This window comes from Rhinoraja longicauda, chromosome 16 (assembly GCF_053455715.1).
Source record: "Rhinoraja longicauda isolate Sanriku21f chromosome 16, sRhiLon1.1, whole genome shotgun sequence".
Taxonomy (NCBI): Eukaryota; Metazoa; Chordata; class Chondrichthyes; order Rajiformes; family Arhynchobatidae; genus Rhinoraja; species Rhinoraja longicauda.
Window position 1 is genome coordinate 26,082,176 of NC_135968.1, and position 16,575 is coordinate 26,098,750.

The 16,575-nt window shown below is 38.4% G+C and overlaps 1 protein-coding gene across 1 annotated transcript in view; it reads left to right on the top strand.

The window, feature by feature from the left end:
• The window catches only part of LOC144601380 (GDNF family receptor alpha-1-like), a 177,529-nt gene that overhangs the window by 149,780 nt on the left and 11,174 nt on the right, over window positions 1–16,575 (top strand). The window contains exons 5-7 of the mRNA XM_078413450.1: window positions 7,779–7,888; window positions 9,211–9,345; window positions 12,122–12,309. Of these exons, the coding sequence (XP_078269576.1) occupies window positions 7,779–7,888; window positions 9,211–9,345; window positions 12,122–12,309 (433 nt within the window). The remainder of the gene's footprint in view (window positions 1–7,778; window positions 7,889–9,210; window positions 9,346–12,121; window positions 12,310–16,575) is intronic.

The window sequence follows — 16,575 nt, forward strand, 5'->3', positions numbered from 1 at the left end:
TCTCTCTCTCTCTCTCTCTCTCTCTCTCTCTCTCTCTCTCTCTCTCTCTCTCTCTCTCTCTCTCTCTCTCTCCCCTTCTCTCTCTCTCTCTCTTCATCTCTCTCTTCTCTCCCTTCTCTTTCTCTCTCCTCTCTCTCTCTCTCTCTTTTTTCTCTGTACTCCCCTCCCTACTCATCCCTCTCCCTCTCCGGATATTGCCTGACTTGCTGAGCATGTCCAACAATTCCCACTGTAGTTTCACTCTAAATAACGTGATTATTTATAATGGCAAGTAGCAAAAAGATGACAAATACTTTGGGTAGTTTGCTAGTCCATTAGTGTGCTGAGAAATCAGCTAGAAAGTATTTAGATACAGCCAGTTTTATATTTCTCTTCCCAGATATTGCACTTTTTTTTAGATTTAGTATATGACAGGATGGTGAAATAAAACAACAAAACCAAAGTCAGCATTCATGAAGGACTTAGGGAGTAATTGTTAAATAGAATATAGCATTAATTCCATTTAATTGATTTATTTTAATGGCCTACCAACTGAGCTGGCAAGATTGAATTTGATCCCTAAGTTCCTTGATAGGGGGAATGGTTTAGGGAGTGAGTGGGAGAATGGCAAAGGTGTTGAATTATTGACCATATGAGCTGTTGCTATGCTACATTGTTCTATGGATTTATGTGGAGTTAAGGGGAAAACATAAGGAAAAAAATAACCTGAAGAAATTAAGCCAAAGGTAGAAAGGCAGTGATATTTAATAGTATCTCAGTTTCGTAAATGTAGACTTTATTATTGAGTGCTATTTCATCACGTATTCAAAACTGTTATCAGCTACATTATGCCAAGAAGAGAAAATATATCCAGCTAGCTGGACTCCAGTGAAATTTCATCACGTCGTCTGATTTCTGAGCACATTAATGAAATAATGAACTACCCAAAGTATCCATTCCTCCTGTTGGGAGGTGATGTATGTGGAGTCAAGTGACACCCGTGGGAAAAAACAAGGGAAAAACACATTAATTAAAAATGTAGTTCCGTGCTGTTGTTATTCGTTGTTTGTACAATGAATCCATTGACCTCTAGATATTAAACACTGTGAACGAATTGACATTTTGCTAGCAATGTAATCTTCTTTCTGTTAAAGCTCAAAGATAAAGGTTTAATTAATTTCTAAGACTGAATGGCTTGCAAGACTTTCAGAACGATGAGACTATAATTTTAATTCTTTATATGACTGGTTAATTTAAAATTAATAATTCATTTTTATTGTTCATAGAATGATTGATTAGAGGTAGGCTATTTGGGTGACATACAGAGCTCCAATATATTTCCGTTATCTTTGTTTTACCTAATTGGTCCTTGTAATCCACAAAGATGAATGGCTGATAGGGTAAGCTGTGTGCAATTTGTTTGACAAGTAATTGATGGGAAATGATACCAGCAGATTGCACTGTTCAAAAATACATTGGTGCCACTCTTTTATGATGAAACCTTCTTAAAGAAATTCACACTGTTATTAGATCTAACGTTTCATATGTAAGTTTCAGTGCTGATGAGCAAAGCTTGTAAAAATATGAATAATTTACACAGCAATTTGTACAACTTGTTATTTTCAGCCGAACGGACAACAAAGTCACTTTCTGACCCTATTACTAGTGATCATGTCACTGTTAACCTTTTCCAATATACCAAACTCAGACTGCGATAAATATTGCAAGGGCTTAAAAACCATTTGCCAATTCAGTCACTTCGGAAGGATATGGTGATGCTGATGTTAATAATGCATTCATAATAATGAAAAATATGCCTTTCCCTACTTGTATTTATGATACAAATGAAGCAGCTCAAGGAGCCTCATGTGGTTCAGTGTTGAGCTTCATGAGGAAATATTTGGCAGATTTTCCCAAGTATGGCAAAGCAACACATTTTATAGAGAGTTATTACGGAAAAAAAACAGAGGTCGGGCAGAGAAGGTGACTGAGGAAATTAAAAAGTTTAACTCCTCTGCAAATGATGCATGGCTTCAAGCAATAACGCAAATAAAATTGAGAGCACAAGGCTGGTTAACAAGCCTTAATATCTTTGAAGATTTTAATATCATCAGTCTGAAGAAGGGTTTCGACCCAAAACGTCACCCATTCCTTCTCTCCTGAGATGCTGCCTGACCTGCTGAGTTACTCCAGCATTTTGTGAAATAAATACGTTCGATTTGTACCAGCATCCGCTGTTATTTTCTTACACTCTTAATATCTTTGAAGATTTGTTAGAGATCATATAGCACAGAAACAGGCCCTTCAGCCCAACTTGCCCATGCTGACCAAGATGCCCATCTACACTAATCCCACCTGTCCCGAGTTTAGCCCATGTCTCTAAACATTTCCCATCCTGTCCAAATGTCTTTAAAATGTTGTTATTGTACCTGGCTCAACTACCTCCTGTGGCAGCTCATTCTATATACCCACCTTTCTCTGTGTGAAACGTTGCTCTTCAGATTCCCATTAAATCACCTTAAACCTATGTCCTCTACTTCTTGATTCCCCTGCCCTAGGTAATAGACTGCATTCACCTTATCCATTAAGTTGGAGGAGGTTAGAGGGATAAAGAAAAGAATATGTTGGCTGCATTGGCTGCTTACCCAGTGTAGCATGAGGTGTAGATGGATTTGATGGGAGTAGGTTTGTTTCTGTGGTGGACTGAGGTACATCCATAACTATCTGCAATTACTTGCAGTCTTGGGCAGAGCAGTTGATGTATGATATATTTTAATATATAATATATATATAAATATATCAAAATATGATGTATTTCCCAAAATGGGATGATTTCCATGATGAATTGTAGAAGTTGATGAGTCATTGGAGATATGCCAAATTTCCCTCGTCTTCTTAAGAAACAGATGTGTTGGTGTGCTATCTTGGCATAATGTTGATGTGGTTGGACCAACTCAAATTGTTGCTGATATTTACACCTTGAAGGAAAGAACTTGAAGCATTCAAACATCTCCACCCCAGCATCATTGATACAGACTTGAGTATGTGTTCCACCCCTCTTCCTGAAGTCGATGGGCAGCTCCTTCATGTTGTTTACATTTAGAAAGGGGCTGTTGTCTTGACACTATACTACTAAGCTCTCCATCTCCTTCCCATACTTTGTCTCACCATTGTTTGAGATCCAGCCCACTATGACGGTGTCATCTGCAAAACCGTAAATGGAGTTAGAGCAGAATTTGACCTCACAGTCGGGAATGCTTTACGAGGTAAGAGGCTGAGGACTTAGCCCCTGCAAGGCACCAGTGTTGAGAATTATCATGCAGGATACTTTGTCACTGAGCCACACTGATTGCGGAAGTCAGGAAGTCAAATATCTAATTTCAGAAGGGGGAACTGAGTCCTGGGACCAGGATTTGAAAATGTGTTTGGTTGGAATTATAATGTTGTAGTAGAACTACAGGCAACTGAAACATCCCACCAATAACTAGAGAGCAGTCCTGAATACTATATACCTCATAGGAGATTTTCAGACTATCTTTGATTGGACTTTACTGGACTTTACCTTGCATTAAACGTTATTCACATTATTTCCTTTATCATGTATCTGTACACTGTGGATGGCTCAATAGTAATCATGTATTATCTCTCCACTGACTGGTTAGCATGCAACAAAAGCTTTGAACTGCACCTTAGTACAAGTGACAATAAACTAAACTCAAACTAATGAATAAATATGAATCCAACATAGGTTGCCTTGTTATCTAGATGCTCCAGTGATAAATGTAAGGCCAGGGAGAAGTGGGTCTAGGCTGTCTAGGAGGCTAGAGTTGATGTGTGCCATGACCAGCCTCCCAAAGCATTTCAAAGGTTTCAAAAGTCTTTTATTGTCACGTGTACCAATTAAGGTACAGTAAGAAAATAACTGCAGATGCTGGTACAAATCGAAGGTATTTATTTCACAAAATGCTGGAGTAACTCAGCAGGTCAGGCAGCATCTCAGGAGAGAAGGAATGGGTGACGTTTCGGGTCGAGACGTCACCCATTCCTTCTCTCCGGGGATGCTGCCTGACCTGCTGAGTTACTCCAGCATTTTGTGAAATTAAGGTACAGTGATATTCGAATTACCATTTTATGAAGCACTTCATGATGGCAGATGTCAGAGCCACTGAGTGGTAGTTAGTCATTAAGACACGCTGCCTTATTTTACTTCAGAACTGGTGTTATGGTGGTCTTTCGAAAGCAGATAGTAACAATTAATTGGTATAGGGAGAGGTTGAAGATATCTCTGAATACTCCTGCTAACTAGTCCGCTCAGGTTCTGAGGACAAGCTGGGTCACCATCCAGGTCAGTGGATTTCGAGGGTTGACTCTCAGGAAGGTATTCATCGGGATCATATTTATTTATTTATTTGTGGAGCTAGAAGAACCAACGAATATGAGCAATAATTGTATACAAATGCACTATAATGGAATCCTCATGAATTGTTTAATAATATATTTATCTCACCAGATCCAGTGCTGTGTTTGTTTCTCCTTCTGCCTGTTGTTAATCCTCTCCAACAAATTAATCAGCCTTTTGGCAAGAACAGAGGTATACAACATCAGGAAATGCACGGATTAGATGAAAGTTCACAGTCCTTTTCCACAGGGTAGAGGAGCCAAGAATTACGGGGCATAGATTTAAAGTGAGAGGGTAAAGAATTAAAAGAGATCTGAAGGGCAGTTTCTTCATAAAGAGGGTAAAGTGTATTTTGTTTCAGTTTGGTTCATTGTCACGTGTGCTGAGGTACAGTGAAAAGCTTTTTAGTTGTATGTAATCCAGTCAGCGGAAAGACTATACATGAATACATTCGAGCCATCCACAGTTTACAGGTACAGGATAAAGGGAGTAACATTTAGTACAAGATAAAGAAGTCCAGTAAAGTCTGATTAAAGATAGTCCGAGGGTCTCCAATGAGGTAGATGGTAGGTCAGGATCGCTCTCTAGTTGGTGATAGAATGGTTCAGTTGCCTGATAACAATATATATGGAATGAGCTGTGAGAGGAAGCTGCAGAGATGGGTACGATAATGACATTTAAAAGACATTCAGACAGGTACATGAGTAGAAAAGGTAGTAGAGGGATATGGGTCATATGCATGAAAATAGAACTAGCAAAGTTATAAAATCTGATCTGCATGGGTGTGTTTGGCTGAAGGGCCTGTTTCCATGCCGTATGACTCTGTTCATTTTTTATGTGACTGTATGCATGCTGCTCTACTAGTCCAGGTCCTTCTCAACCTCTCCACATAGCAGGCATCTCCAGCCCTGAACATCCTGCAATACCAACCTTCCCACGTCACACCATTGTTGTTCCTGGAGTCTACCCGTTGCCCCTATATTTCATTTATTAGTCGTCGATGTTCTTTGAAAAATATGTCTGGTTCTATATGTCTGACCACAACAAGTTACATGACCACATTGACTCTTTCTATCCTTCTGCCAACACCTTCTGAAGCTGAATCGGATTTATTGGAACCTCAGTGTCTTTCATAATCCTGAATTTAACCTTTATCCTTAAATTTTCTCTACCTCATCTTCACATCTCATTGACACACTCTTTCCATTTGTGTTACCCACATGGAAGATAATAGTCTGATATGCTATGGATGGTGCAAGGGATCCCTTTATCCATCATCTGTTTGCATCCAAAACACTATTACACATAACCTCATGTCCTGTCTCCTCATCATTCTTGTGCTCATTGACTTGTACTCATTGCCTTTCCAACAGCACCACAGTTTTAACATTCTCTTCCTCACATTCTGTTCCCTCCATGCCTTCATCCTTATCTAATTCTTCACTGTTGCATTTAGCCCACAGCCCCCCAACATTCCACTCACCATTTCCTTTGCCTTACCATTGGTGACCATGGCATCCATCACATAAAATGTGGAATTCTCTGCCTTATTTTCTCCACCTCCATCTTTACTCAACTGAAGTATTTCTTTAAAACATCCTCCTTGATCAATATTCCGGCTCTCTGCCCTAATGTCTATTTCTTTGGCTTGTACATTGTTCCCAAACTAAGTTATCATGTTAAAATGTTGAGAAAAGACCAGACGACACCAGTCTCCACTCAAATCGAATAGTTTAGATGAGTTCTGTGAGAAAGATGCTCACTCACTCAGTGCCGATATGTGATTTAAAAATACAATGCATGGAAAAGAAAATAATCCTTCACGGATGTTGGGAATCAGGGATGGTGGGAATGAACCCAACCCCATCAATCAAACTCAAGTTGTTGTATGTATATCATAGTTGATGTTTTGCATATTTAAAAAGATTTAAAATGTAATTTAAAAATGTATAATACATTTTAATAATAATACATTTCATAATACATTTATGAAAAAATGATCTTTTTTAGTTTAACTATTTTTCTATCTACCTAATAGCATATTTGCATTTTTTAAAATCATATGAACGCTTCAAGCTGTTTTAAGCAAGAAGTGGCACCATTTTCTTGTTTGATATTTGGCTATTTCACTAATGTTGATAGATTGCAGTTGATTTACGTAGGAATTAAAGGCAGTCTACATGATTAGTATACTTCTATGAAGTGTTACTTTTGCTGTCCACTTGATCTGTATCCTACACAAGAGTCAGCAATCTGACATTTCAGTCAAAATTTCAAGCCTTGCACCAAGCTGGTATTCCAATGAGCACTCTCAGGAATGACAAACAATACCAGTGAAATAAACCCAGTGTGAAACCTGATTGATTAAGTTTTAGCTGCTCTGTTATGGCATTTCTTAAGGATAGTCTCTTGTTGGGAGGACTCTTGTAAAGACAGAAAATGCTGGAAGTACTCAGTAGGTCAGGAAGCATCTGTGGAGAAGCAGAGTTAATGTAACCGAATAAATGCAGTTTCTTGCTTTTCAGAAATGGGAGGGGTACTGTGCTGTTTGTGCCTGGATTTTATCTCCCACAGTGTTTTCCCTTTGGAAAATTATATTGTATAAAATGAGATTCAGCCAATTTTAATGCCTCAGTACTGGTATTCATCATCTCAGCCATATCTGGCTGAACGTTAGTGGGAAGAGGTGCTAAATTGCAGTGTCAACAGCTTTGGGTGCCTGCTCAGCCAAGTAGAATATGATTGCAATCAGCAGCTTTGGATTTGGCAAATGGATTGCATGATTATCACATCCACTTGTCTTTCTTCCATCAACTTTCCTCTTTAGGTTTTATTTTTCCTGTTCCTTTCAGGGCACTGCTTGCATATCCCTAGCCTCAGATAACTTATGTAACAACTGGGATATCGTAAAATGTCACAAGATGATTCACAGAGCCAAAAGCAAACACAATTTGACACCAAACCATCTGCTGAATTATTAGGACATATGCTCAAATGCTTGGTCAAAGAGGTTCGTTTTAAGGAACGCTTATTAGAAAAGGAGAGAAATTAAAATTGTGGCAAAGAAATTTAGGATAATTCATGTGAAAATCAGCCCAAAGGGATTGATGGTCAAACAAAAAATTAATTGAGATGAGAAATATTTTCTGGTTGCCAATAATTCAAAATTGAGATCGTATTTTAAAAAAAGCCATCTTACTCATTTATTTATATTTATTTGCTTATTAAAATGTTTATTTTTCAAGTGTGATAGATATTCTGATATATAGAAACTAACAGTGCAAAGATATTTTTGAATATCAGTGTATGGAATATATTCAACATCAACAATGAGCACCATGACAAAGTGCCTTAGCTGTTTTGGTGCAAATGTCATGTTTTGTATCTTTCCTCCTAACAGGTCAAGGTTAGCAGATTTCATCACAAACTGCCAGCCAGAACCTCGATCTGCAAGTGGTTGCTTAAGGCAGAACTATGCAGCCTGCTTACTTGCTTATTCAGGACTCATAGGTAAGCTTTAGAAGAGAGAATATACTCCTCACACACTGTTTTATAGGAATATATAGCCAATGGAGTTAAACCATGATTTAATGAGATGAAAGATGATTTGGGTCCTAAATCCATAGATTGCCTTCACCCCATATTTCTTAAGACCATTGTTTAGTTAATAGAGATTCTATTCAAAATTTCAGATTAATTACAAGTGACAAACTTCTAGCATCTTTTTGCCGTAGACGTACTTCCTTACTTTATTCTTCAAAGGGTTAGTTCTAATTTTTAGATGATTGCCCTGCACTATCAACCTGTTTTCCTTATTTTGTTGTAAACTTACTTCAATATGTCCTGTGACCATTGTGGTTTGTTTATTCTTTCTTTGTGATAGGCCATTTGGACATGAATATTATTTTATTTGCCTTTTTGATTGATCTTGGTGTGCATCTATGATAATGCAATCTATACACGAGGGCCCCCCAAGTTTCAATACCCTTCATAGTTTTTGCTACTTGGAAAGAAAATGTATTTCCCACATTAATATTTCCAGCAGAAGCAGGGTCAACATACCTGATAATATTAGTGAAGCAGTTGAATGAAAAGAATTGCAGAGAAAATGCTAAGTGTTTGCAGCTGAGAAACAAGCCACTTGGACTGTCCGGTCCAGATTAATTGGCATCACCCCTTTCCTTTCATTATTTAATCCTATCAGGATATCTGTTTGTTTCTTTCTACCTCACAAGCTTATTCTGTTTTCTCACAAATGCCTCTATATCATTTCCTCAACTACTTCTTATAGCAACAAGTTCTACATTCTAACCACACTTTAGATCTTCTGATTTACTGGTTTTATTTTTCATATTCATGGCCCCAGGTTTTGCTTCATGCCACCAGCCAGAATTTCATCTTTACATTTACGCATCACATGATGGGTAGATGTGATTCAAATTTTTTTTTGCTTGCAGGGAAAATAAGCAGTGAGACTGACTGTTTAGGTCGAATAGTTTGCCTCTGTGTTGTAATTTATAAAATTCTGTATGTATAGCAGTGCAATTCTGCTTCTACTTTCATCACAGAACCATTATAAAATGACAATGCTTGAAAGATAGTTAGTCCAATTTTCTACAAATTTCCCTTTTATCTTGCTTGGGTCTATCGATGCTTGACTCTGAAAAGTGACAAGCAGTAATGGGTGAGCAATTTTGTTTGCTATTTTTGAATGTTATTGTTTCTTTTCTTATACTTATGATGTGACAGCCAGTGTTTATCTGGGAATATGTAACAGTTTGTGTTCGGTTAAAAGAATGATCATTAACTGTGATCTTGGCTTCTCTTGACAGGAACTGTCATCACCCCAAACTATGTTGACTCAACTGGGATAAGTGTGACACCATGGTGCACTTGCAATGGCAGTGGAAACCAAAAGGAAGAGTGTGAAGAGTTCCAGAATATCTTTAAAGACAACAGATGCTTCAGTAAGTTCAGCACTGTACAACACAAGAAGAACGTTACAGATATGATTAAGATTTGGCAGTCTGACCTCCTCATATACACCCTGCCAATTCAATAAGATACTGGCTGATCTGATTTGGAGGTCCACTACACTTCCTTGCCTGATCCGCACAATGTCAAAAAAAAATAATTCCAGTTGCCGGTTAATATACAAAAAGTCATAAAGTGCTAGAGTAACTCAAAGTGGTAGGCAGCATCTCTAGAGAATATGGATAGGTGACTTTTCAGGTTGAAATCCATCTTCAGATTCGAGAGAGGAGAACTTCTTCAAAGTAGGCATACTTTGAGGAGTCTGAAGAAGTGTCTGGACCCGAAATGTCACCTATCCATGTTCTCCAGAGAGGCTGCCTGACCTGCTGAGTTACTCCAGCATTAGTTGACCCACAGTCCTCGATTTCTCCATTATCTAAATATCTGTTGATCCAGCCTTGAATATCCTGAATTATGCTGCCTGCACTGTTCTCTGGAAAAAGAATTTCAAGAATTCACAATCCTCAGAGACAAGAAATTGCTGCTCACTCCCATCAATAAGTTAGCTTTGTAAAATTCAAGTTCAATAGACTTCAAGTGTTTATTGTGCACTGAATATGAACCAGAATAATGGTTCTTACTTGCTGCAGCTGTACAGGCACATTAGATGCAGGAGCATTAAAAAATATGATAAATTAGCAGTTGTTCTAAGTAGACGAGGGAATGATAGTGGATAAACTAAAGTGTGTAGTAGTTAGGTGCTGAGGTAGAGCTGTTGTATGGTTCTACAGGGTGGATCAAGAACCTGATGGTCAATGGGAAGAAGCTGTTCTTACCTGGAGGTAACAGTTGTCAGCCTACTGTACCACATTCCCAATGGTAGTGCAAGATGAGAGCATAGCAAGGGTGGTGTGGGTCTTTAATGACATTAGCTTCCTTCTTGAGGTCGTGCTTCCTGTAGATCCCTTTGATGGAGGGGAAAGCAGTACCTGTGAGAGACTGGGCAATGTCCACCACTTTCTGCAGCAGCCTCATTTCTCAGCTTATCCTTCCCACATACTCAACTGTTCCTCACAGATTCTAACACTCATCTACACATTTTATGATGGCTAATTAAATTGCAAACCCACACATCTTTGCGATGTACAAGGAACTGGAGCACCTTGGAGGAACACGCCCAGTCACATGGAGAACATGTAAATTCCACACAGACATTAGGATTCATTAGGATTCAATCTGGATTGAACCTGAGTTATTGAGCTGTGAGAAAGCAGCTCTACCAATATACCACTGCATGTTCTTAACCTTCTTGAGTGTTGTTGGAACTGTGTCTATCCATACAGTCAATGAGCACAGTTATCACCCAAACAGGTTTCATCACTCTCTTGATGTGCATTGTAGATGATGCAAATACTTTGTGGTCTCAGGAGGTAAGTTACTCAACAAAACATATTGAGCCTCTGACCTTTTTTTAGTCACATTGTTCTTGGTTCACTTGAGTTTCTTGCCAGGATATTGATGGTGAGGGACTTAGTTCTGGTAATGCCATAGGATGTCAAGAGTAGGTTGTTTGACTCTCATTTTTAAAGATTGTCTAACTTGGCAGATTTGTGGCACAGGAGTTACTTGCTACTTATCATGCCATGCCTGAAAGTTGCCTAGATCTTGATGTCTGTAGGTACACACTGCTTTATTTGCTAGGAGGTTGCATATGGAACTGAACCTTGTGCAGTGATCGCTGAATGTCTCCATTCTGGATGGAATGAAGGTTATTAATGAAGCAGCTGAAACTAAGTTTGTCCAAGCACACTGCCCTGAGGTACTCCTTTAATGATGTTCTGTGACCTGGATGGTGAATTCCCAACAACCACAACCATCTTCCTTTGTGTGAGATATTACTCCAAACATTGAGCATTTTCTCCCTGGTCTACGAGCGAATTGTGATAGAGCAGGCTGGCTGAAGTAATTCTATGAGAACTACGGCTTCAAACAGTTCTCCCAATTTACATATCAATTCCCAAATGTTAGTGAGGAGGTCTTTGTAAAATTGGCTGGGCTGGTGTTAACTCCTCACTGTTTCATAGTAGCAGCAATGGTAAATGAATGTGTTTTTCAGAAGGTACTTACAAGTCAGCCAACCATATTGGTCACCCAAGAGTCGCATATGGAACATTAAATGAACCAGATGGGCTTTTATAATCATCTGGTATTTTTTGTGATAATCCTTACTAATAACTATTTCACACCTGTCATGTGAAATTTGAACGTGAATTTCTGGATTGTTTTCCTGGTCTCTGAACAACCAGTACAGCAATTTAACCATTGCATTACCACACACCTCCATTAGAAATGTTAATCCTTAAATGTGCTGATTTCATCAAGGTAATGCTGAGGTTGTTAGATAGAGAAAGAATTGGCTTTTGTTTTCTCTCCAGCATATTCTCCAGTGACATGTTGGAAAATGTGTGATGGAGAGTATCTTGTCTGGCATATCATCTGAAGGAGAAAATTATGTGGGAATAGGCAATGCAAGAATTAATTCTGACACTTGTTCCATTCATTGTTTCATCAATTAATGTTAGTAACATGTGATTCGGTGACACCCATAACTGAACACATTTATATTCCAAAGGTAATTTATTGTTTACATTTTTATTAGAACTTAATTAAAATAAATGGTATTAAAAATAAATTAATTAAAATATGTCACTTTTCTTCAAATTTGTGTATTTACGTCATTTTCCCCCTATTCATTGTTTTATTCTTCAGAAAATGCCGTTTTAGCATTCGGTAATGGGACTGATATGAATGTTTGGCAGTTAATACCTCCTGCGCCAACCATAACCTCAACTAAAAAGAAGTACACCTCACAACCCAACAAAGAGTCAGTGAGCCACGCCAATGAAATCAACTCAATTGATGATGACAGTGTTCTTCCTTTGTGTGCAAATTTACAGGTAAGGTACAACTAATCATTAGCCACATGATTATCCAGAGCAAAACATGATAAGGAAAGTAAAAGTTACTTGACTAGCATGAAATAACATTCTCACATCAGCATCTTGAATGCTAAAGCATAGGAAATTAAGTAACTTGCCAACTTGCCCAATTGACAATCATACTGGCAATGCAGTTGGAATTGCTAAACTACAATAATCTGTTGATGTCTTAGTTTTTTGCTTCTGCTGATTGAGAAAGGAGAAATGCTGCATGATCATCTTATGACAGTCAGTGTGAGATCTGCTTCAATAGCAAAAGCTCGTATGTTGTTCAGTCTGCCTCTTATTTTGAAATTTGAAGCCCGATTAATTAAAATGCATGCCTTTCCATATACTCAAAAACAAAATTTGGACACCTCGCCTACACATAGTATTCGCATGAGAAACTTACTCTTTAACAAGAATGTGATTTCACTACTACCAAGTAAAAGTCAGGTTCGTGAAATGAGTAAGATTTAAAACTGACATGGAAAAAATGTATTATTTGTTATGTATCCAAGGTGAAATATTTGTAGAAAAATTATATTCAGTTATATTTGGCATGCAGTATAAATATTGGTCCTAAAAAGAGAAGTAATAAATAATGATATAGGTAAAGCAATTGCGAGTGGCAGTGAAAAAATATTTTATATTAAATATCCATCAAATTACACGAATTACTGCTTATACTGAAATATTTTAATGAAAAGATCACATATTTCAGCCTGGCGAATATTCAGCAGGGAGAACTTTATCGCCAATAGTGTGCCTCTTTTTCATGAAGCTCGATTATTCTTGAGCAAATAGTACAACAATTTAGCTGTATAGAAAACACAAGAAACTGCAGATGCTGGAAACTTGAGTAAAATACAAAGTACTGGAGTAATTTATCTGGTGTTACTCCAGCATTTCGTGTTTTACAAATAATTTTGCGACCTTTACTCTTTCAAATCCAACTACATTAATTCAGTAAATTATACCTTTTAATAAAGTCTCAAACATATCAAACCTATTCTAATTAAGTGGGAAGTGAGGAGCAAGGGAAAAGCCAAAGACACAATCAATGAGATAGGGATTAACTGGCTATAGATCTTCAGGGAAGCAAATCTGCTATACTGGTCCTGTTGGGATGTTAATTCTTAATCGCCTCTTCATTTCTGAGACAATTAGAAAGAAAATTAATGCCAGCATTACCTTCAGCATTCATATCCCCCGAACATATATGTAGTGTTTCAGTCAAAGAGTGGAATTAAATCATGGAAAGCTTTGGATGTGGTTTTTAAAGCCAATATATGCATCTGGTGAAGCAGTGAAAGTTGGCAGGGGCATGAGGCATACTCTAGTGCCCCATGCATGCTCTAGTACGATGAATCTTGCCAAAATTGAATGGCAGAAAATTCTGGTCAATCTGCAACTTGGTATCAGTCAAGCAATTAAACAACACAAAATAGTCTTGCAATGTAGAGTGGTGTTAATGAAGTAAAGTTGGCGTTCTCAAAGTAACACCAGTTATCTTTCTTGCCACCAATAATTCTGTAACTTTTTAACATGGTGAAAGAAAACATGCAACATGTTAAAATGTAATCATTTAAGTGACTTCAGACTGCTGTGAAGTATGGTGCTCATGTGTGTCAGGTACTCCAACATGGCTGTTGTTCTTCGAGTTCTTAAACATGCATGATTTGTTTGTACTCAAACAAAATGCAAGAAAGATTATTTCTGGTTGCCAGGACAATGATATTCAGAGATGCTGCCTGACCCACTGAGTTATTCCAGAATTTGGTGTTCTAAGTAATATTCAGATGTAAATTAATGATGTTATTTAGACTTTACTTTAGACTTTTGAGATACAGTGTGGAAAAATGTCCTTCGGCCCACTGAGTCCATGCCAACTAGTGATCACCCTGTACACTAGCACTATCCTATGCACTAGGGACAATTTATAATTTGCAGAAGCCATTTAACCTGCAAACATGCACGTGTTTGGAGTGTGAGAGGAAACCAGACCACCCGGAGAAAAGCCACATGCTCACAGGGAGAACGTACAAACCCCGTAAGACAGCATCCGTGGTCAGGATCAAACCCAGGTCGCTGGCGCTGTAAGGCAACAACTCTACCACTGTGCCACTCTAATTGTAACATTTTCAGCACTATCTCTAAATGACCAAAGCTTTGTTCACATAACTCAGTGCTTTTTCATTGGATTTAGTAATAGTGCTAACAAAATAGCACTGAGTTCCAGTTTTCAAGATCTCTATCAAACTATACTAAGGCTACATAACACAACATAACATACATTGTTAGAACAATACATAAGCTTTATATTAATTTCACTATTAAAATTACCAAAATTATTGAGCTGATTGCAAAATAATTATCTTTTAGAAAGCTGAAACTGAAATCAAAGAGCAAATAGAAAACAAACAATATGATTGTCAAATTGTAAAAGCCAGTTTACTTTTCAAAATCGAACAATTGAATAATTGTTAAATTACTGGAATGGCACCAAAATTCTGGAGCATTGATCTCAAGGCTTGAGTTCAAATTACACATTAGCAAGAGAAGGGGTTATAGATTCATGTAATTAAATAAAAGCTGGAAATTGTTTTAAAGCTAAAAATGGTAGCCATGAAACCATTGGAGATCTTAAAATCCCACCTCACTCACTAATGTCCTATGGTTAAGGAACACACCTACCCTTATCCTTGTCTAGAAAATTGATTTCATGGAAGGAAGCAGAGAGTGATGGTGGAAGGTTGTTTTCCAGACTGGAGGCCTATGATTGGTGATGTGCCTCAGGTATCAGTGCTGGGCCCATTGTTATTTGTGGTTTATATCAACAATTTGGATAAAAATGTAGAAGGCATTGAAAAATGTAGAAAAATGTAAAATGTAAGTTTGCAGATGACACTAAAGTGGGTGATATCGTAGATAGCGAAGATGGTTATCATAAATTGTGGCAGGATTTTGATCAGTTGGGTGTGGAATGAGGAATGGTTAATGGAGTTTAATGCAGATAAGGGTGAGGTGGTGGATTTTGGGAAGTCATAGATACATAGATACATAGACAATAGGTGCAGGAGTAGGCCATTCAGCCCATCGAGCCAGCACCGCCATTCAATGTGATCATGGCTGATCATCCACAATCAGTACCCCGTTCCTGCCTTCTCCCCATATCCCTGGATTCCGCTAGCCCTAAGAGCTCTAACTCTCTTTTGAATGCATCCAGTGAATCGGCCTCCATTGTCTTCTGTGGCAGAGAATTCCACAATTTCACAACTCTCTGTGTGAAAAAGTCTTTCCTCATCGCAGTACTAAATGGCCTACCCCTTATTCTTAGACTGTGGCCCCTGGTTTAGGACTCACCCAACATCGGGAACATGTTTTCTGCATCTAGCGTGTCCAATCCCTTAATAATTTTATATGTTTCTATAAGATTCCCTCTCATCTAAATTCCAGTGAATACAAGCCCAGTCACTCCATTCTTTCATCATATGACAGTCCTGCTATCCTGGGAATTAACCTCATGAACCTACGCTGCACTCCCTCAATAGCAGGAATGTCCTTCCTCAAATTAGGAGGCCAAAACTGCACACATTACTCCAGGTGTGGTCTCACGAGGGCTCTGTACAACTGCAGAAGGACTTCTTTGCTCCCAGACTCAACTCCTCTCATTATGAAGGCCTACATGCCATTAACTTTCTTCACTGCCTGCTGTAACTGCATGCTTACTTTCAGTGACTGATGTACAAGGACACCCAGGTCTCGTTGTACTTCCCCTTTTCTTAACCTGATACCATTCAGATAATAATCTGCCTTCCCGTTCTTGCCACCAAAGTGGATAAGCTCACATTTATCCACAAGTCAAACCAGGGCAAGACCTTTACAGTTAATGGCAAGGCCCTGGAGATTGTTGTAGAGCAGAGGGAACTAGATGTGCAGGTATATAGTTCCTTGAAAATGACGTTGTAGGTAGATAGGGTGGTCAAGAAGGCTTTTAGTATATTGGGGTTCATCAGTCAGGGTACTGAATATAGAAGTTGGGAAGTTATGTTACAGTTGTACAAGATGTTGGTGAGGCTGCATTTGGAGTATTGTCGTCAATTTTGGCAACCTGCTACAGAAAGGGTGTTCTGAACAAGGGTCTCGACCCGAAACGTCACCCATTCCTTCTCTCCCGAGATGCTGCCTGACCTGCTGAGTTACTCCAGCATTTTGTGAATAAATCGATTTGTACCAGCATCT